This window comes from Globicephala melas, chromosome 6, assembly GCF_963455315.2.
Source record: "Globicephala melas chromosome 6, mGloMel1.2, whole genome shotgun sequence".
Classification (NCBI taxonomy): domain Eukaryota; kingdom Metazoa; phylum Chordata; class Mammalia; order Artiodactyla; family Delphinidae; genus Globicephala; species Globicephala melas.
Window position 1 is genome coordinate 47569410 of NC_083319.1, and position 14298 is coordinate 47583707.

Genomic DNA, 14298 nt, shown 5'->3' on the forward strand with positions numbered 1-14298 from the left:
TTCTTTTACTCAGAAGCATTTATTGAATGCTGATTTTGTGCTAAAGCACCAAGTACTGTGAGGGGCAGGAGATGGATAATAAGAGCTATTGTTTTTGGAGGGTCTACCATGTTCCAGGACTGTAAATTGTAAGTGGCAGTTTACAAGCAACATTTCAAGTAAATTACAATTTTATGAAGAAGTGAACACTTAAACCATAATATAAAACCAAAGGGAATAAGCAGGCCTATATAATCTACATTATTCCAGATCCTTAACACAGTCCAAGTTAAAGGCATTTGAAAACTTTATGTGGTCTCAGAGTTCCAATTAGAATCTACTCTTCCAGGGTTCTTAATTACTCACTAGGACATGAAACTAATTATAGCTCCCAGTGGCCAAGTACATTGTATCAAACACCCAGATTAGAAAAACCCAGAGTTCTTATTCAAACAATTATTTGGAAGATATTTTTAGTTGGCTGTACATTTTGGTGATCCTAAAGTGAACTTTTCCAACCTGGTTATCCTGCAGTAAAAAAAAATCTAAGCAGCGTTTATCTAACAAATATTCATCTGAGTGCCTACCTACCACGTGCTAGGAGTCGTGAATACAAAAGTGATCAAGTCATGGCCCCTGCCTTCGAGGTTGGGTTATAGGAGAGACTCACAAAATAAAGAGCCACAAAGAGGTGCCAAGCAGAAACTGAGGCACAAAGGAGCCAGGTTCAGCTCTGCCTGCAAACAGAAGGCAGGGAGCAATGTCAGCAATGACCTCATTGAGGAAGTAACGTTTAAACTAGTTTCTAAACTAGTTTCTAAACTAGTTTCTAAGGTACATGGAACCAGCAGAAGGAAGGTGAAGGAGGAGCATAAACAAAGACACAAGGGCATAAACAATATGAAAGGTGGGGCAATCAGTTAGCAAGGCTAGGCCAGGAATTATCCCACAGTTAAGCAATGTGGAACCATAAAACAACTTTAAACAATAAACTGGTTTTAAAAACTTGCACATGATGTTCAGAGTAGCACTGTTGACAATAGGCAAAAGGTGGAAACAATTCAAATGTCCATCAACTGATGGACACATAAACACAATGTTGTATATCTATACAATGGATTATTAATCAGCCATAAAAAGGAAAGGAGTTCTGACACATGCCACAACATGAGTGAACCTTGAAAACATTAAGTGAAAAAAGCCAGACACAAAGGTTACACATTATATTTATCCATCTATATAAAATATCCAGAATAGGGCAAATTTATAGAAACAGAAAGCAAATTAGTGGTTGCTCAGGGGAAGGAGGGGAGGGATAGGGAGTGACTGCTTCATGGTTAATGGGTTTCCCTTTGGGGGTGATGAACATATTCTGGAACTAGTTAGTGGTGATGGTTGTACAACATTGTGACTGTGATAAATGACACTGAATTGTACACTTTAAAATGGTGAATTTTATGGAAAATTATAAAACAAAAACTAATAATGCAGAAAGGTATAAAGTGGAACGTGAAAATTCTTCTCCACATCCCCACTTCTCCACTCCTACTCTACAAAACTGTTATTTGGGTGTTTTTTGTTTTTGTTTTTGCGGTACGCGGGCCTCTCACTGTTGCGGCCTCTCCCGTTGCGGAGCACAGGATCCGGACGCGCAGCCTCAGCAGCCATGGCTCACGGGCCCAGCTGCTCCGCGGCATGTGGGATCTTCCCGGACCGGGGCATGAACCCGTGTCCCCTGCATCGGCAGGCGGACTCTCAACCACTGCGCCACCAGGGGAGCCCTTATTTAGGTTTTTAATTTTAATACTGCCTTCCAGAAATATGTTTTATAATGTGTGTATATAAGTGTGTGGGTGAATGGAGAGTGTTGTATGGTCATACACTTTTTTGTCCATTTAAACTACTGGGAAATCTTTGGGTTCTTAAAATTCCTATATCAGTATATGTAAGTCTAGAAGAACTCACTTTAAATTAGAATTATCTTATAATTGTTTAGCCTTCAAAGCTTTTTTAACTCACGAATCAATAGCTGGTTGATAAATTGAGGTCAACACAGCTGGGTTTTCAGGTGGAGGTTACTGAGGAAAGTTCATTCTGTCAAAATAATTTTTTAAAACCCAGTAACAGGCTGAGAAGAGAAAAAGCATTGTGACTATAGAAGCAGGTCTCATGGTGATGCCAACCTGAGCAGAACCATGATGAGAAGAGAAGGCATGAAGGGTATTTATTACGAAACGGTTTCAGGTAACAGTGCATGAATAACTAATTCATGAAAAACAAATCACCATTTCACAAGCAAAGGCACCAACTTCAACAGTCAAAAGATTTTGAAAAACAGATCTCAATTAGAAGTTAATGTTAATCAACTCTACTCCAATATAAGAGGAAAAAATCTACCTCATATGATTGTAGAGTATTAATGTGATAATAGATAAAATATCTAACACAGCATGTAGTATATTGTTTGATGCTTAAAATATATGAGATACTTTAAAAAAGAAAAAATAAAGTTAATGTAATTTATCCTTTAGAGTCAATAAGTCAGTGTAATAACGTCAATGAAGAAATGCTTTCATAAAGGAAAAGGGTGAGGCTTTTTCGAAGGTGGGAAATAACGTCAAAGTAAGATTTGGGGGGAGATGATCAACATTTATTGCTCAATCTTTTTTTCTTTTTTTGTCCACGCCTTGTGGCTGTGAGATCTTAGATCCCCAACCAGGGATTGAACCTGGGCCCTCGGCAGTGAGAGTGCAGAGTGCTAACCACCGGACTGCCAGTAAATTCCCTATTGCTGAGTCTTAAAAAATGTATCATGGGCTTCCCTGGTGGCGCACTGGTTGAGAGTCCGCCTGCCAATGCAGGGGACACGGGTTTGTGCCCCGGTCCGGGAAGATCCCACATGCCGCGGAGCGGCTAGAACTGTGAGCCATGGCCACTGTGCCTGCGCGTCCGGAGCCTGTGCTCTGCAACGGGAGAGGCCACAACAGTGAGAGGCCTATGCACCACAAAAAAAAAAAAAAAAATGTATCTGAAGAGATGAATCTGTCTTCACCTTTAATCTTAGGGATTAAATTGGTATTTACAATTTAAGTACAGAACGCTATTATAACTTTGCCATTTGACTATCTGAAAACAAAGAGCTACACAGTGTCTTTAGGAGAGAGAAGTCATCCAATGTATAGTAATCAGATGTTTATTTCAGAGTTAGGATTAACACTCTGAGTCTCAGTTTCCTTGTCAATAAAATAAGGAAAAGTTTTGTCACCCAGGGGATCAAGTCAAGGGTCCTTCATCTGTACCTAAACTGTCTCTGTAAAGCACAAGTGCACCTGTCTTAGGCAAGGAGGCAAAGAAGTGCCCCACTTCTGGTAAACTCTCTACTCCAGGCAAACTTGCAGAAAACCAAAAACTGACTGTATCTTCTAGCTGTTTTTACATAATTAGAACAAGAGGGCTTAACCACAAGAAACTGGCATAAGCTAGCCGAATTAAAAATTGGGACAAAGGTCTCTCTACAGCTCATTACCATCTCATTGTAATAAGATCTCTTCCCACCTGCGCCATACTGGTTAAACCCACTTCTGACCCAGACACTGAAGGACCATACAAGGGCTGAAAATAGGCATGAGCTGCATTCTGGAAAGTCACCACCCCTTTCCACAAGTCAGGATAATAAAAGATACCCGTGCCCCCTAGCCTCCTTCACCTTTTTCTATAGGAATTTCGCCTTGCCTGTAACGAGGAAAAGGTGATTTTAGAGCATGAGCTCCTCCTTTTCCATTCTTTGGCCAATGAATAAAGTTTCTGTTTGCTGCTAAAAAAGTAATTTCACCTTGTTGATGTGAACAATAACCAGGTAGGGAAAGAACCTAATCAGGAATCGGTAAGAGTTTCACCTCATAAAGTAGTCAGGAGAATTATGCTTTGCAAAGCACAGAGTACAGAACCTAGCACATAACAAGTGCCTAATAAATGTTCAATATTATCGTAGTTGTTAACGTGAGCAATAGCGCCATCCATGTACCTCCTGTCTACGAGCTTATAACCCAGTGTCATGGGCTAGAAACCCAATGCAATGTAAGAAGATGATTTACACACAAAATTTATTTCCTTTTTATTCATGTTATAGTATTTTAATGCACATCTGCTTAATATAACAAATGTGCTTATATTTTTATTGATCAAACTTTTAAAATCATAACTTAAATATACCATGGAACTCATTTTTAAAACTTACCATTGAGTAGCTGAGTGACCCACTGAGAATTTCTCTTGTATTTTGTTTTCTTAGTGCCTTGGATGCACCAGGAAAGAATAACACCTTGTTCTCCTCCCTAGAGGGGGAAGCTAAATATTAAGACCAGTGTGACCACAGCAGTCTGTATGAGTTGTTCTAGAACAAACAGAGCACAGGGGTGTGGAGTTGCCACTGAGCTGACCGACAGGAAAGCCCTTTCCAGCCTGGACAGAACAACATAGTAATGGCAGACAGATGGCTGGGATTAGCACCCAAGTGTAGCATCGTGTGGTCACAAAGGGCAGCCACGGCCACCATGGAAATGGATTTCTAACCGGTGTAAATGGGTTTGAAATTGTTGAATAGCCTCTTGTGAGGTTCCTCAACGTCCACAAAGCTGGATTAGCAGTAAAGGTAGGTGGTTCTGCATTTTACTGGCAACACGAAACAAACTGCACTCCAGGCTTATGCCAAATAACTACGAGGCTCCTCCCTCTTGCTGTTCATCATAACCCCATCAGAAGGACCACTCTTAGGAGTACCTGGAAGACATGGGGTCCTGCCACCCCTCTGACATCCTGAAGTCTATCTCTAGGACATTTCAGATCAGCCAAGACCTGGGTACCTGGACCACCTCCCACTGTCCCCTCCCCAGAGCTTCAGCCCTACAGAATAGTTTTATGGACCCCCTTCTTCCTGTCACATCTTCGGCTCAAGAGAGGCAATCCTATGAAATGCTACCTTGCACTGGAAAGTTGTTAAGCATAATTATAAGAGACAGTGTCCATCTAGGAGAAATTCCCATCCGAACTCAGCATCAAGAACAGGGGCATTTCTCTTGAGCAATTGCTTTTAGTACAGATATTGCCAACTAGGTAACATGTGTCCTTTTAATGGCTGGCACCTAGGAAAGTTAGAGGCCAATAACAGTGTAGGTCATTTCACGATGCATTTTAAATCTAATTCCTAGCTTTGTTTTATGTCAACAACTGACTCTTCTCCCTTAAATGTATAAAAGCATCACCACTTGCCTGTGCCCTCTAGAGCTGCCTTAAATCTTTTCTACAAAAAGGGGGTTGTAAACACATGACCGATTGGATTCTCTTCTTGCAGGTAAGGGAAGTCCACCTGGCCTTTATCCCTAAATAGTTAGATCAATGCCCATTAAGTGAATGGGCATGCCATAGGCCTGCAGGAGATCCTGCCCACCACCTCTGCACCTGTCAGAAGCTCCCAGACAGTCAGCCATGTGTCAGATACACCAACACCTATGCTGCCTCACAGCCACAGCACTGAATCAACCAGACTGCCAAGAAATTCCAGGAATTCACAAACAACTTTACACAACCAGAAGGGTGGCAAACTCCAGTCATGCCCAGCAGTGTTGCTTCAAGGCCTCGAAGAATAAGTCAAATAGTGCTTTAAAAAAAAAAAAAAACTCTCTGGAATTAGAAATGTCTTTTTTTTTAATCATCACACACAAATGTCTTTGTACTACACATCACTTTCAAAACACTTTTCTGATCACCTACTTTGTGTTAAAACAGTAAGACAATGTTGAGGAGCCTTAAAGACAACAGAGTGTCAGCACTCCTCATGACAGGAGGCAGCCGGAACTCCTGGAAAGAGCACAAACCTTGGAAATTAGGCAGACTTGGGTGTGATTCTTGGCTTTGCCACTTATTCACCATGACTGCAGTCAAGTCAACTAACTAGCTGACCCTCCATTTCCTCATTTGTAGAGTAGGGATAACGAAGAAGAAGATGATTATGATGATGTGGTCTCATCTCAGAACTGTTGACGTATAAAGAATCTGGCAGAGTGTCTGACACAAATTATGACTTAATAAATGTTACCTTCTCTCCAGTTCACCTCCCACTTGTCAAAGAACTTTAAATGAGTTCAGTGAGTGAGAACATTCTATAAACCTAAGTATAATCAAAGGCAAAAGTGAAATAATCACTTTAGTGAGAGAAAAATAATAACAATGGCCAGTATTTATTGAGCAATTACTATGTGCCAAGTGCTTTACACACACTACCTCATCTGCCTTACCTCTTCTTCAGGGTGCTGTTGTCCACATTTTATAAGTGAGGGTACCAAGGCTCAAATATGTTAGGAAATGTTTCCAAGTAAGTGGCAGAGCTGGGATTTGAATCCACATAATCTGACTCCAGAAGCCATGCTCTTAACCACCAGGAAAACACCGGTTTGAATATATATGCAAATTTTATGGAAAAACAAAAGGTAATTTATTTCAACTGGGGGATGGTCGCCAGAGAAGCTTTTGGGAAGAAGGGGACATCAGAACTGGGCCTTGGAGGAAAAGCAAGATTTCATTTTGACAGAGGTGGAATGGAAAAGGGATTATATAAAGGAGGACTATTCCAGGCTGAGGGATTGTCACCAACAAAGTGGAGGTGCAAAAAGATATGATGTGCTGGGAAACAGTGAGAAGTTGACATGGATAGATATCCCTCAGCTTGTGGATACCTCATGGTAATCCTACTCCTACTTGCAAGAGAGAAGGATGGAACAGGAGGAAGTATTAGGAAAGCAGGTTAGGGCCAAATGTCATGTCTAAAATATCTTCCTGGGGCATTTGGATCTTAGAGGCAATAGAGAGCCATAGGTAGTTACAAAAGAGAAGATATATGACACTACCCATGCTCCAGGAAAGTAACTGTCAGTAATGTGGAAGAGATATTAGAATGGGGGAAGAGAAAACGGTTAGGAGGTTCCTGTAATACTTCAGGCAAGAGACAATGGAAGGCTGGACAGGGCCAATGACAATGGAAAGGGGTGTGCACAAAGATACCCCAGGGGATAACTGGGGGGACCTGAATACTGATATGGGTGCCTGGAAAGACACTGACATTTTTGGCAAATAAGGAGAAGATAGAAACGGAAAAAGGAGAATGCAGCTAGCAGTCCTTTGAAAAATAATACGATTCTTTGAAAAAGTGGTATAATTGTTAGAGGTGCTTTGAGCTGCAATTGACAGAAGGGTAGATAATAAAGATATTTCATTATCTCGCAAAAGAATTCAACGGTAGTAGGCAGCTCCAGGGACCATTAACTACTCAATGATGTAATTCACGTATGCATTCAATGATGTTCAAAGAGGGACTAGGCTGGTGCCTCTGAAAACCTCTTAACTTTTTCCTCAGAGTCTCAAACAGTGGTGGCAGCAGCTCCACTCCTCGCATGAAAGTATCCAAAAAAGGAAGGACTTCTCTTCCCATATCTGTGTCTATTTATTAGGGAAAAAATATTTCCCAGAAGGCTCTGAGATGACTTCCTGAATGCTGGAATGTCATCACTGGCCACCCTTAGCTACCAGGAAACTGGAAAAATAAGTATCCAGCAAACAGGATTATGATTACTATGACTGGCTTACACCATGATCTATCCATGAGCCAAGTATACTGCAGGCTATCAAGCTCAGAAAGTGTTAATAAGAAAGAAGTGGTTATGGCTAGTGAGTGGGTAACCAACAGGGTCTGCCATGAGCATTTTGAACAAAGCAATCTGCCTTCCAGAAAATGGGAATTTACAGGATGATAATGTGATCCTTGGGCATGAAAACGTTTCTGATGAAAATGAAGCCCTGATGCAGCAGCCTCAGAAGGGGTAGCTTATCCCAAATTCCCTCTTCAAAATGATAAGATATTCTGAGGTCTTGAGCTTATAGGAAGATGGGTCTTCACCTGGCCAAGCAGAAGGAAAAGATGACACACAACCACTAAGTTTTGTGATTCAGACTATGAGAACTCCTGGTAAAGCAAGATGATGATGCAGTCACAGGTGAAACACAACTCTTGCTCCTCCTAGAAGTTTTAGAAATTACAGAACATTGATTCATTTCCCTTAACCAGGGCTATTTAACCCTCTTCTGCATGTTCAAGTCCTATGTGTTCTTTAATGTCCAGTTCAATTTTGGCTTCCTTCATCAAGTTTTTCCTACCACCAACCAATTTGTATCCCACCATACTATTTAATACATTCACAAACATCTTTCTAATCCTATCATCAAATCCAATTAATTTGACCTAAACAGTTACCAATTCTGTCCACCTCTTTCTATCTCCATTGCTGATAATAACTGCTGATGTTTACTGGGCATGTGCTACGCTGCAAGGCATTATTCTATGCACTTTACAATTATTAATTCATTTAGTCTTCTCAATAGCCCAGTGAGGTAGATTATAGTTATCATTTTATACTTGAGGAAACTTGGAAATAGAATTGTTAAGTAACTTATTCAAATTCACATAGGTAATAAGTGATAGAAGTACTCTTGAGAGTTCATTTCTTAATTGATACATTACACCGCCTCTCTCTTCTAAGCCACATCCCATTTCACCTAAACTACTGCAACAGGATCCTATCTGATCTCCTTGCCTGCACTTAACTCCTCTCCAATGCATTCTTTACATCCTGAAGCTAAAATGATCTTTAAAAAAAAAATGCAAAATTTGGTCATGGCACAATCCCTCCCCCAACTCCCTATGCCCTGCCTACCTCTCTAGACTTACATTGTGTTATCCTCTTCTAGAACTTTGGATTCTAACCACCTTGATGTTTTCATTCCTTCCTACCCCAGGGCCTTTGCACAGGCTATTCCCTCTACCTAGAAGGCTCTTCCCTACCTCCCAGATTAGTTCAAGTTCTTATAGGTCATAGCAGATTCTGTTAATCACGAGATGATCAACCTCACTAGAGCAGGGCAGAGTTTGCATATTTCACTCATCAGCGTATCTCCAGCAATGAGCCCAGTCTTTGGTTCAGGAATCAATCCACTTTTATTACAGGTACAATTCTAAGCTCCCTTGCTAAAAATGCAAGTTCACTGAGGTCAGGGACTGTGCCTCAGGGAGGTGGGCTACTCTAGTAAAGAGAATATGGGCTTCCATGTCCCACCTATTGTAAATAGAGCTGCAGTGAACATTGGGGTGCATGTGTCTTTTTGAATTATGGTTTTCTCAGGGTATATGCTCAGTAGTGGGATTGCTGGGTCATATGGTAACTATTTTTAGTTTTTTAAGGAACCGCCGCACTCTTCTCCATAGTGGCTGTATCAATTTACATTCCCACCAACAGTGTGAGAGGGTTCCCTTTTCTCCACACCCTCTCCAGCATTTATTGTTTGTAGATTTTTTGATGACGGCCATTCTGAAAAAGGAACAAAATTGGGTCATCTGTAGAGATGTGGATGGACCTACAGTCTGTCACACAGAGTAAAGTAAGTCAGAAAGAGGAAAACAAATATCTTATATTAACGCATATATGTGGACTCCAGAAAAATGGTACAGATGAACCAATTTGCGGGGCAGGAACAGAGATGCAGACGTAGAAAACGGACGTGTGGACACCGGTGGGGAAGGGGGTGGGATGAATTGGGAGATTAGGATTGACATATATACACTACCATGTGTAAAGTAGATAGCTAGTGGGAACTTGCTGTATAGCACAGGGAGCTCAGCTCTATCCTCTGCGGTGACCACAGCAGAATATGACATAGCACTGCAAAGCAACTATACCCAATTAAAGAGAGAGAGAGAGAGAGAGAGGGAGAATATGGGCTTTGGCCATGTTAATTCAAAATCCATCTCTGGATGCATGATTTTTCAAGTCTCAACTTTCCTAACTTTAAGACGAAATAATCACACTGAAGACTAAAAGAGACACTGAAAATGATGTGCTAGTGAACCGGCAGCAAATGTTGTTTAGATCTTTCTTCCTAGATGCATCTTTGTGTCCCAGAGGGTCGATGGCATGAGCAGTGAGGCTGCACACCAGAGGCCCAGTGACCTCCCCCACCTCCCACATATTTCATCCCAGGCCACGGCTTCCTTCTCTACCTGTTGGCCTGCATGGGTGCCACCATGCGGAAATATGCAAAAATGCTACAGTGAGCAAGAGGTTAAGGATTTGCTAGGCACAGAGGGAAAGAAGGGGACAAAATGAACATGGTATGTGTTGCGTATCCACTAAGTGACAGGCATTTTCATACATTATCTCATTTAATACTTAGCAAAAGTATCTGATTCTACAAGTGAGGAAACTGAGGCTCAGAGAGGTTAAGGTCTCACCCATGGACTTTGAACATGTAGGTGGTGGAGACCTGACTTGAACTTAGGTCTCCATAGGACTTGCTCCTGCTACCCCAGGGCACTACTTCCAAAACGATTCTCTTCCTTGCTGTTGCTTTCAGCTAAGTGTGCTTAAAAGACCCAAGACATCTTTACCTATCTTTAAAGTCAACTTGACCCTGCTGGAAGAATCAGATAATTTAGTAATATTTGAGCATACAGTGTCTCACAATTACTTACCTATCTGCAAATGAATTACACATGCTGGAGTTTTTCTTTCAAAAAGCTACATGCCACTTGAGTAGAAAAACTAACTCTGAATTCAAAATGCCCAATATTGACTAGAGAATTTTTTTTTAAATTAACCTAATTTTGAATGAGTTTTAATTAATGAACTAAAAGCAGTTAATCATTACCATTCTCTGGGCCTACCTGAAATGAAAGATTAGGTCTAGAAGGGAGAGGGAGGACAGAGGAAATCATGTCCTGTCTCTCTGAGATGCTACCCCAGCCCAGGGCTTGAAACGGAGAACTGAGCACCCAAGACCCCACATAACTGGTTGCATCACACAGCCTATATACTGAGGTTACCCAAAATGTAATCCATCCACTACCTGTGTCCGAATCTCCTGGGACCTTTGTTGGAATGCCACTTCCTAGGACCTACTCCAGGCCTACAGATTCAGATTCTCTGAAGATGACACCCAGGAACTGGCATTTTAACAAACACCCCAGATGTTTCTGATTCATCCCAAGGTTTGAGAACAGCTTTGGGAGCTCAGTAAAAAGATAAAGATCAACTGCATATTTATTTACTTCATGGGAATATAATTTTCTGTAAGAACCTTGAAAATTTTTAAATGAATAATATATTTATCCCAGTAACTCTAAAGGTGAGGCAGTCCCATTTTCAAAATGAAAGAAATCAAGTCTTAAAATATATATGACATGTCCACCCTTTACACACAGTCAGGGATCAACTGCCTTGCACTTAGGAGGAGAGCAATAAAACAGTTACCATTTCACTGATTAGGACACTGTATACTGTAAATCTAATCCAGTTGATTAACTCACCTTTGTATCCGATTCCTAGTTCATTTTGTCTTGTGGGGGAATGGCATTTTTCTAAATTTATAACTTCAATATGCTCCTTAGTTATGAACAGACTCCCTGACTCAACTACTGATTTCATGTTCAGGACACTCTTTTATTCTTCTTCTGTACAACCCCCAGAAAAGGTAAATTTTTAGATAAATTACTTCCTTTTCTTCCTCCTCTCCACTGGTTAAAGACAGTCCCCTAGTCAATTCTCTCACCTGCCATCCTACCAATTCAAATTTTAGAAATGAAAATTTAAATTGTAAAAAGAAACCTAATTGTTGAACAATTCCTTGTGATTAAGCAAATACCTCTAATCTTGCCCTGGTCTAGCAGTCTCTCTTCCTTTGCTTCTTGGGACTTGTCCCAAGCCTAAGGCATCCCTGAAACTTGAGGGTCAAGTACCCAAGGCAACAATTCATCAGTCTCAGGGTTTACTGGAGTCTCCCCATTTGGGAGAGCTCTGAGAGTTTCATCACCTTGGAAACACAACAGCAGGCTCCCCGAATATACACAGGGAGTATAGATTTTTAAGCACCAAAAGAAAACAGGGTTTAGTTATCCCCAAATGTAAGAGTCACGATTCAAAACTGTCACTGACTCGGAAGCATCTTTAGTCAGGAATAGTATCTTCAAGCTGACAAGTTCCAAATATGTGTACTTATGTTAACCAAACCAGTAGTTGGGGAAAAGCTCAAAAATAACCCATCTCTATCTTTAATTTTTCTCCTAAAAATGGAATGGCTTTCACTGAAACTGGCCAGGCCACTGCCAATACAGCTACCACTGGTGTGTATGGAACAGTCAAGTTACCTATGTCGTTTGCAGAAATCCTGATTTTGGAAATGTAAGTGTGAAAGATACTATCATAGAAGACATTTTGAACCTTAAAATGGAACTGCTTGCTTTGATGCAAATGGCTGGGGGATGGGGTTGGGTGGATAATTTATCTCAGACTATTCTTTCTAGTATTACAGGTTGTCTAGTCTGAATCATTCATGTATTGTTTGCTGAATGATCAGGTGAATGAAATCAGTTCTTTACTTATTCCAATGCACTGAAAGGGCTCAACCACACTGATCAAATGACCCTTCTGTTATTTCTTTCACAATAAATTCAATCAAATTTACGGAGCGCCTAGGTGGTGCCAGGCACTGTGTCAGGCTCCTGAGATACAAAAATGAATGAAGCGCGGTGCTAGTTTATTAATGATCTCTTAAGATTTGGCAGGGCACAGCCTCGCTCCCTGCCACCACAGCCTGCACGGCTGTCGAACCAATCGTGGGTGTGCGTACTCCATGGCTCCCAGCACCTGGGAACACTTTACTCCCAGTCCAGCCCACGAACCCAGTGCCAGGGCTCTCCCGGCGTTCTCCCAAAGCCAAAACGCTCAAGTTCCAACTCCAGCGCCGCGGCGCCCGCTCCACACGGAGCTAACTTCGGGCTCCGCGGCTCACGCGGCGAGCTTCCTTCCACCTGTCCGCCCGCCCGTCAGGGTGCGCCAGACCCCGCACCCGCTTACTTTGCCGCTGTCGCTCACACCAAGGAGGTGATCCCGCAGCACCTCCATGGGGCAGGTCCAGGTGGAGTGGACGAACGTCCCTCGGAAGATGTGCGCCAGGGGCGGCATCCGGGCGGCACACATGTCAGCGGTGGAGCGCAGTGCGGAGTCCGCGGCCCAAGGAGGGCGCACCGGGCGGAGGCGCGGCGAGGACTCCCTGCGGCTGCGGGCAGCTGCCGAGCCGGCACCAGCGCCGGCCTCGTCCTGCCCCCGCTTCCCCGCGCGATCGCCTGCCCCCTGCAGACCGCGCCCAGGGGCTGGCTCCCTGCCTCCTCGATGCCAATAGGATTTTTTCTCCCGTGAGTTGGCTCCAGTCTCTCCTCCCCTGCTTTAGTTTTTGATACGTTAACTCTTTGAGTTTCCAAAATCACCGTTCACGCTGCGGTTCTTTTAACCGTTGGTTGTTGTCACCCACCCAGGGGGCGGGAGATGAAGGAAGGAGCTGGAGGATTCAGGATTCCATCCCTGTACCTTTAAGTGGTCATTAAATTCGCTTTTGCCGCGGGCCCCAACTTCCTCCACCTTCCTTTAGTTGTCACGCCCAGAGTTGCATCTATCTGCTTTCCCTGCCCTTTAAACTCTTAGGGCTATTTGTGGCCAAACCCTGGAACTTTTCAACCTGTAGTAACCACAAGGTCTGAACGGGCACGAGTTCAGTGCCAGGGTGACAGGTCTGTTAGGGCTGCCTACTTTACCAACCAGTTTCATTTTCATTTTCTGCGGGCTGAAGAATTTGTCCTAACCTCATGTTCTGAAAGCATGTCTTACAGAATTATGGGGGCCCCACCAGTGAAGGCTAATCTCGACCCCAAAGTTCCTCTCTTCACCTGAGGCCAATGTTTTGGGCCTTGTGTCCACCCACAAACAACTCCAATTCCAGTTTTTCTCATACCTAAAATAAATGAATCTCTTTGATTTACTTCCAGTTGTACAGGGGGAGAAAATTAAGTACTCAAGCCAAGTAGCTAAAAATGGCAGTGTGGCATGGCTTGGTGGAAAGAGTCCTGGATTAGGAATCAAGAGACTATGGTCAATGCAGGTGGGACTCAGCATCCTTATCCTTGTTTGTGAAAATGGAACTGGGACTGGGTGGTTGCTAAGATTGATTCTAGGTCAGCATTCCTTCCCTACAGTATGTGCACAAAGTACTTTACTAAGTTCCTCCAGGAAGAATAACTGGTTTCCACTCAGGGCCTTTGTGCGTGCTGCTCCTTCTGCCCCTAATGCCTCCTGTGGATACTCACATGACTGGCTCTTCCGATCACTGGTTTGCCTCAAGTGTCAGCTTTTCGGAGTAACCTCCCTCCAACACCAAGCTAATAGCACG

At 42.6% G+C, this 14298-nt stretch overlaps 1 protein-coding gene across 2 annotated transcripts in view; it reads right to left on the reverse strand.

Moving 5' to 3' along the window:
* Positions 1–13293, reverse strand: part of GDA (guanine deaminase) — a 133761-nt gene extending 120468 nt beyond the window's left edge. Inside the window, exon 1 of one of the 2 annotated variants that reach the window (XM_030877007.2) lies at positions 12933–13293. In XM_030877007.2, the coding sequence (XP_030732867.1) occupies positions 12933–13055 (123 nt within the window). In that variant the 5' untranslated portion in view covers positions 13056–13293. The remainder of the gene's footprint in view (positions 1–12932) is intronic. The other variant, XM_030877008.2, reaches the window with a different exon arrangement.
* Between the last annotated feature and the right edge of the window lie 1005 nt (positions 13294–14298).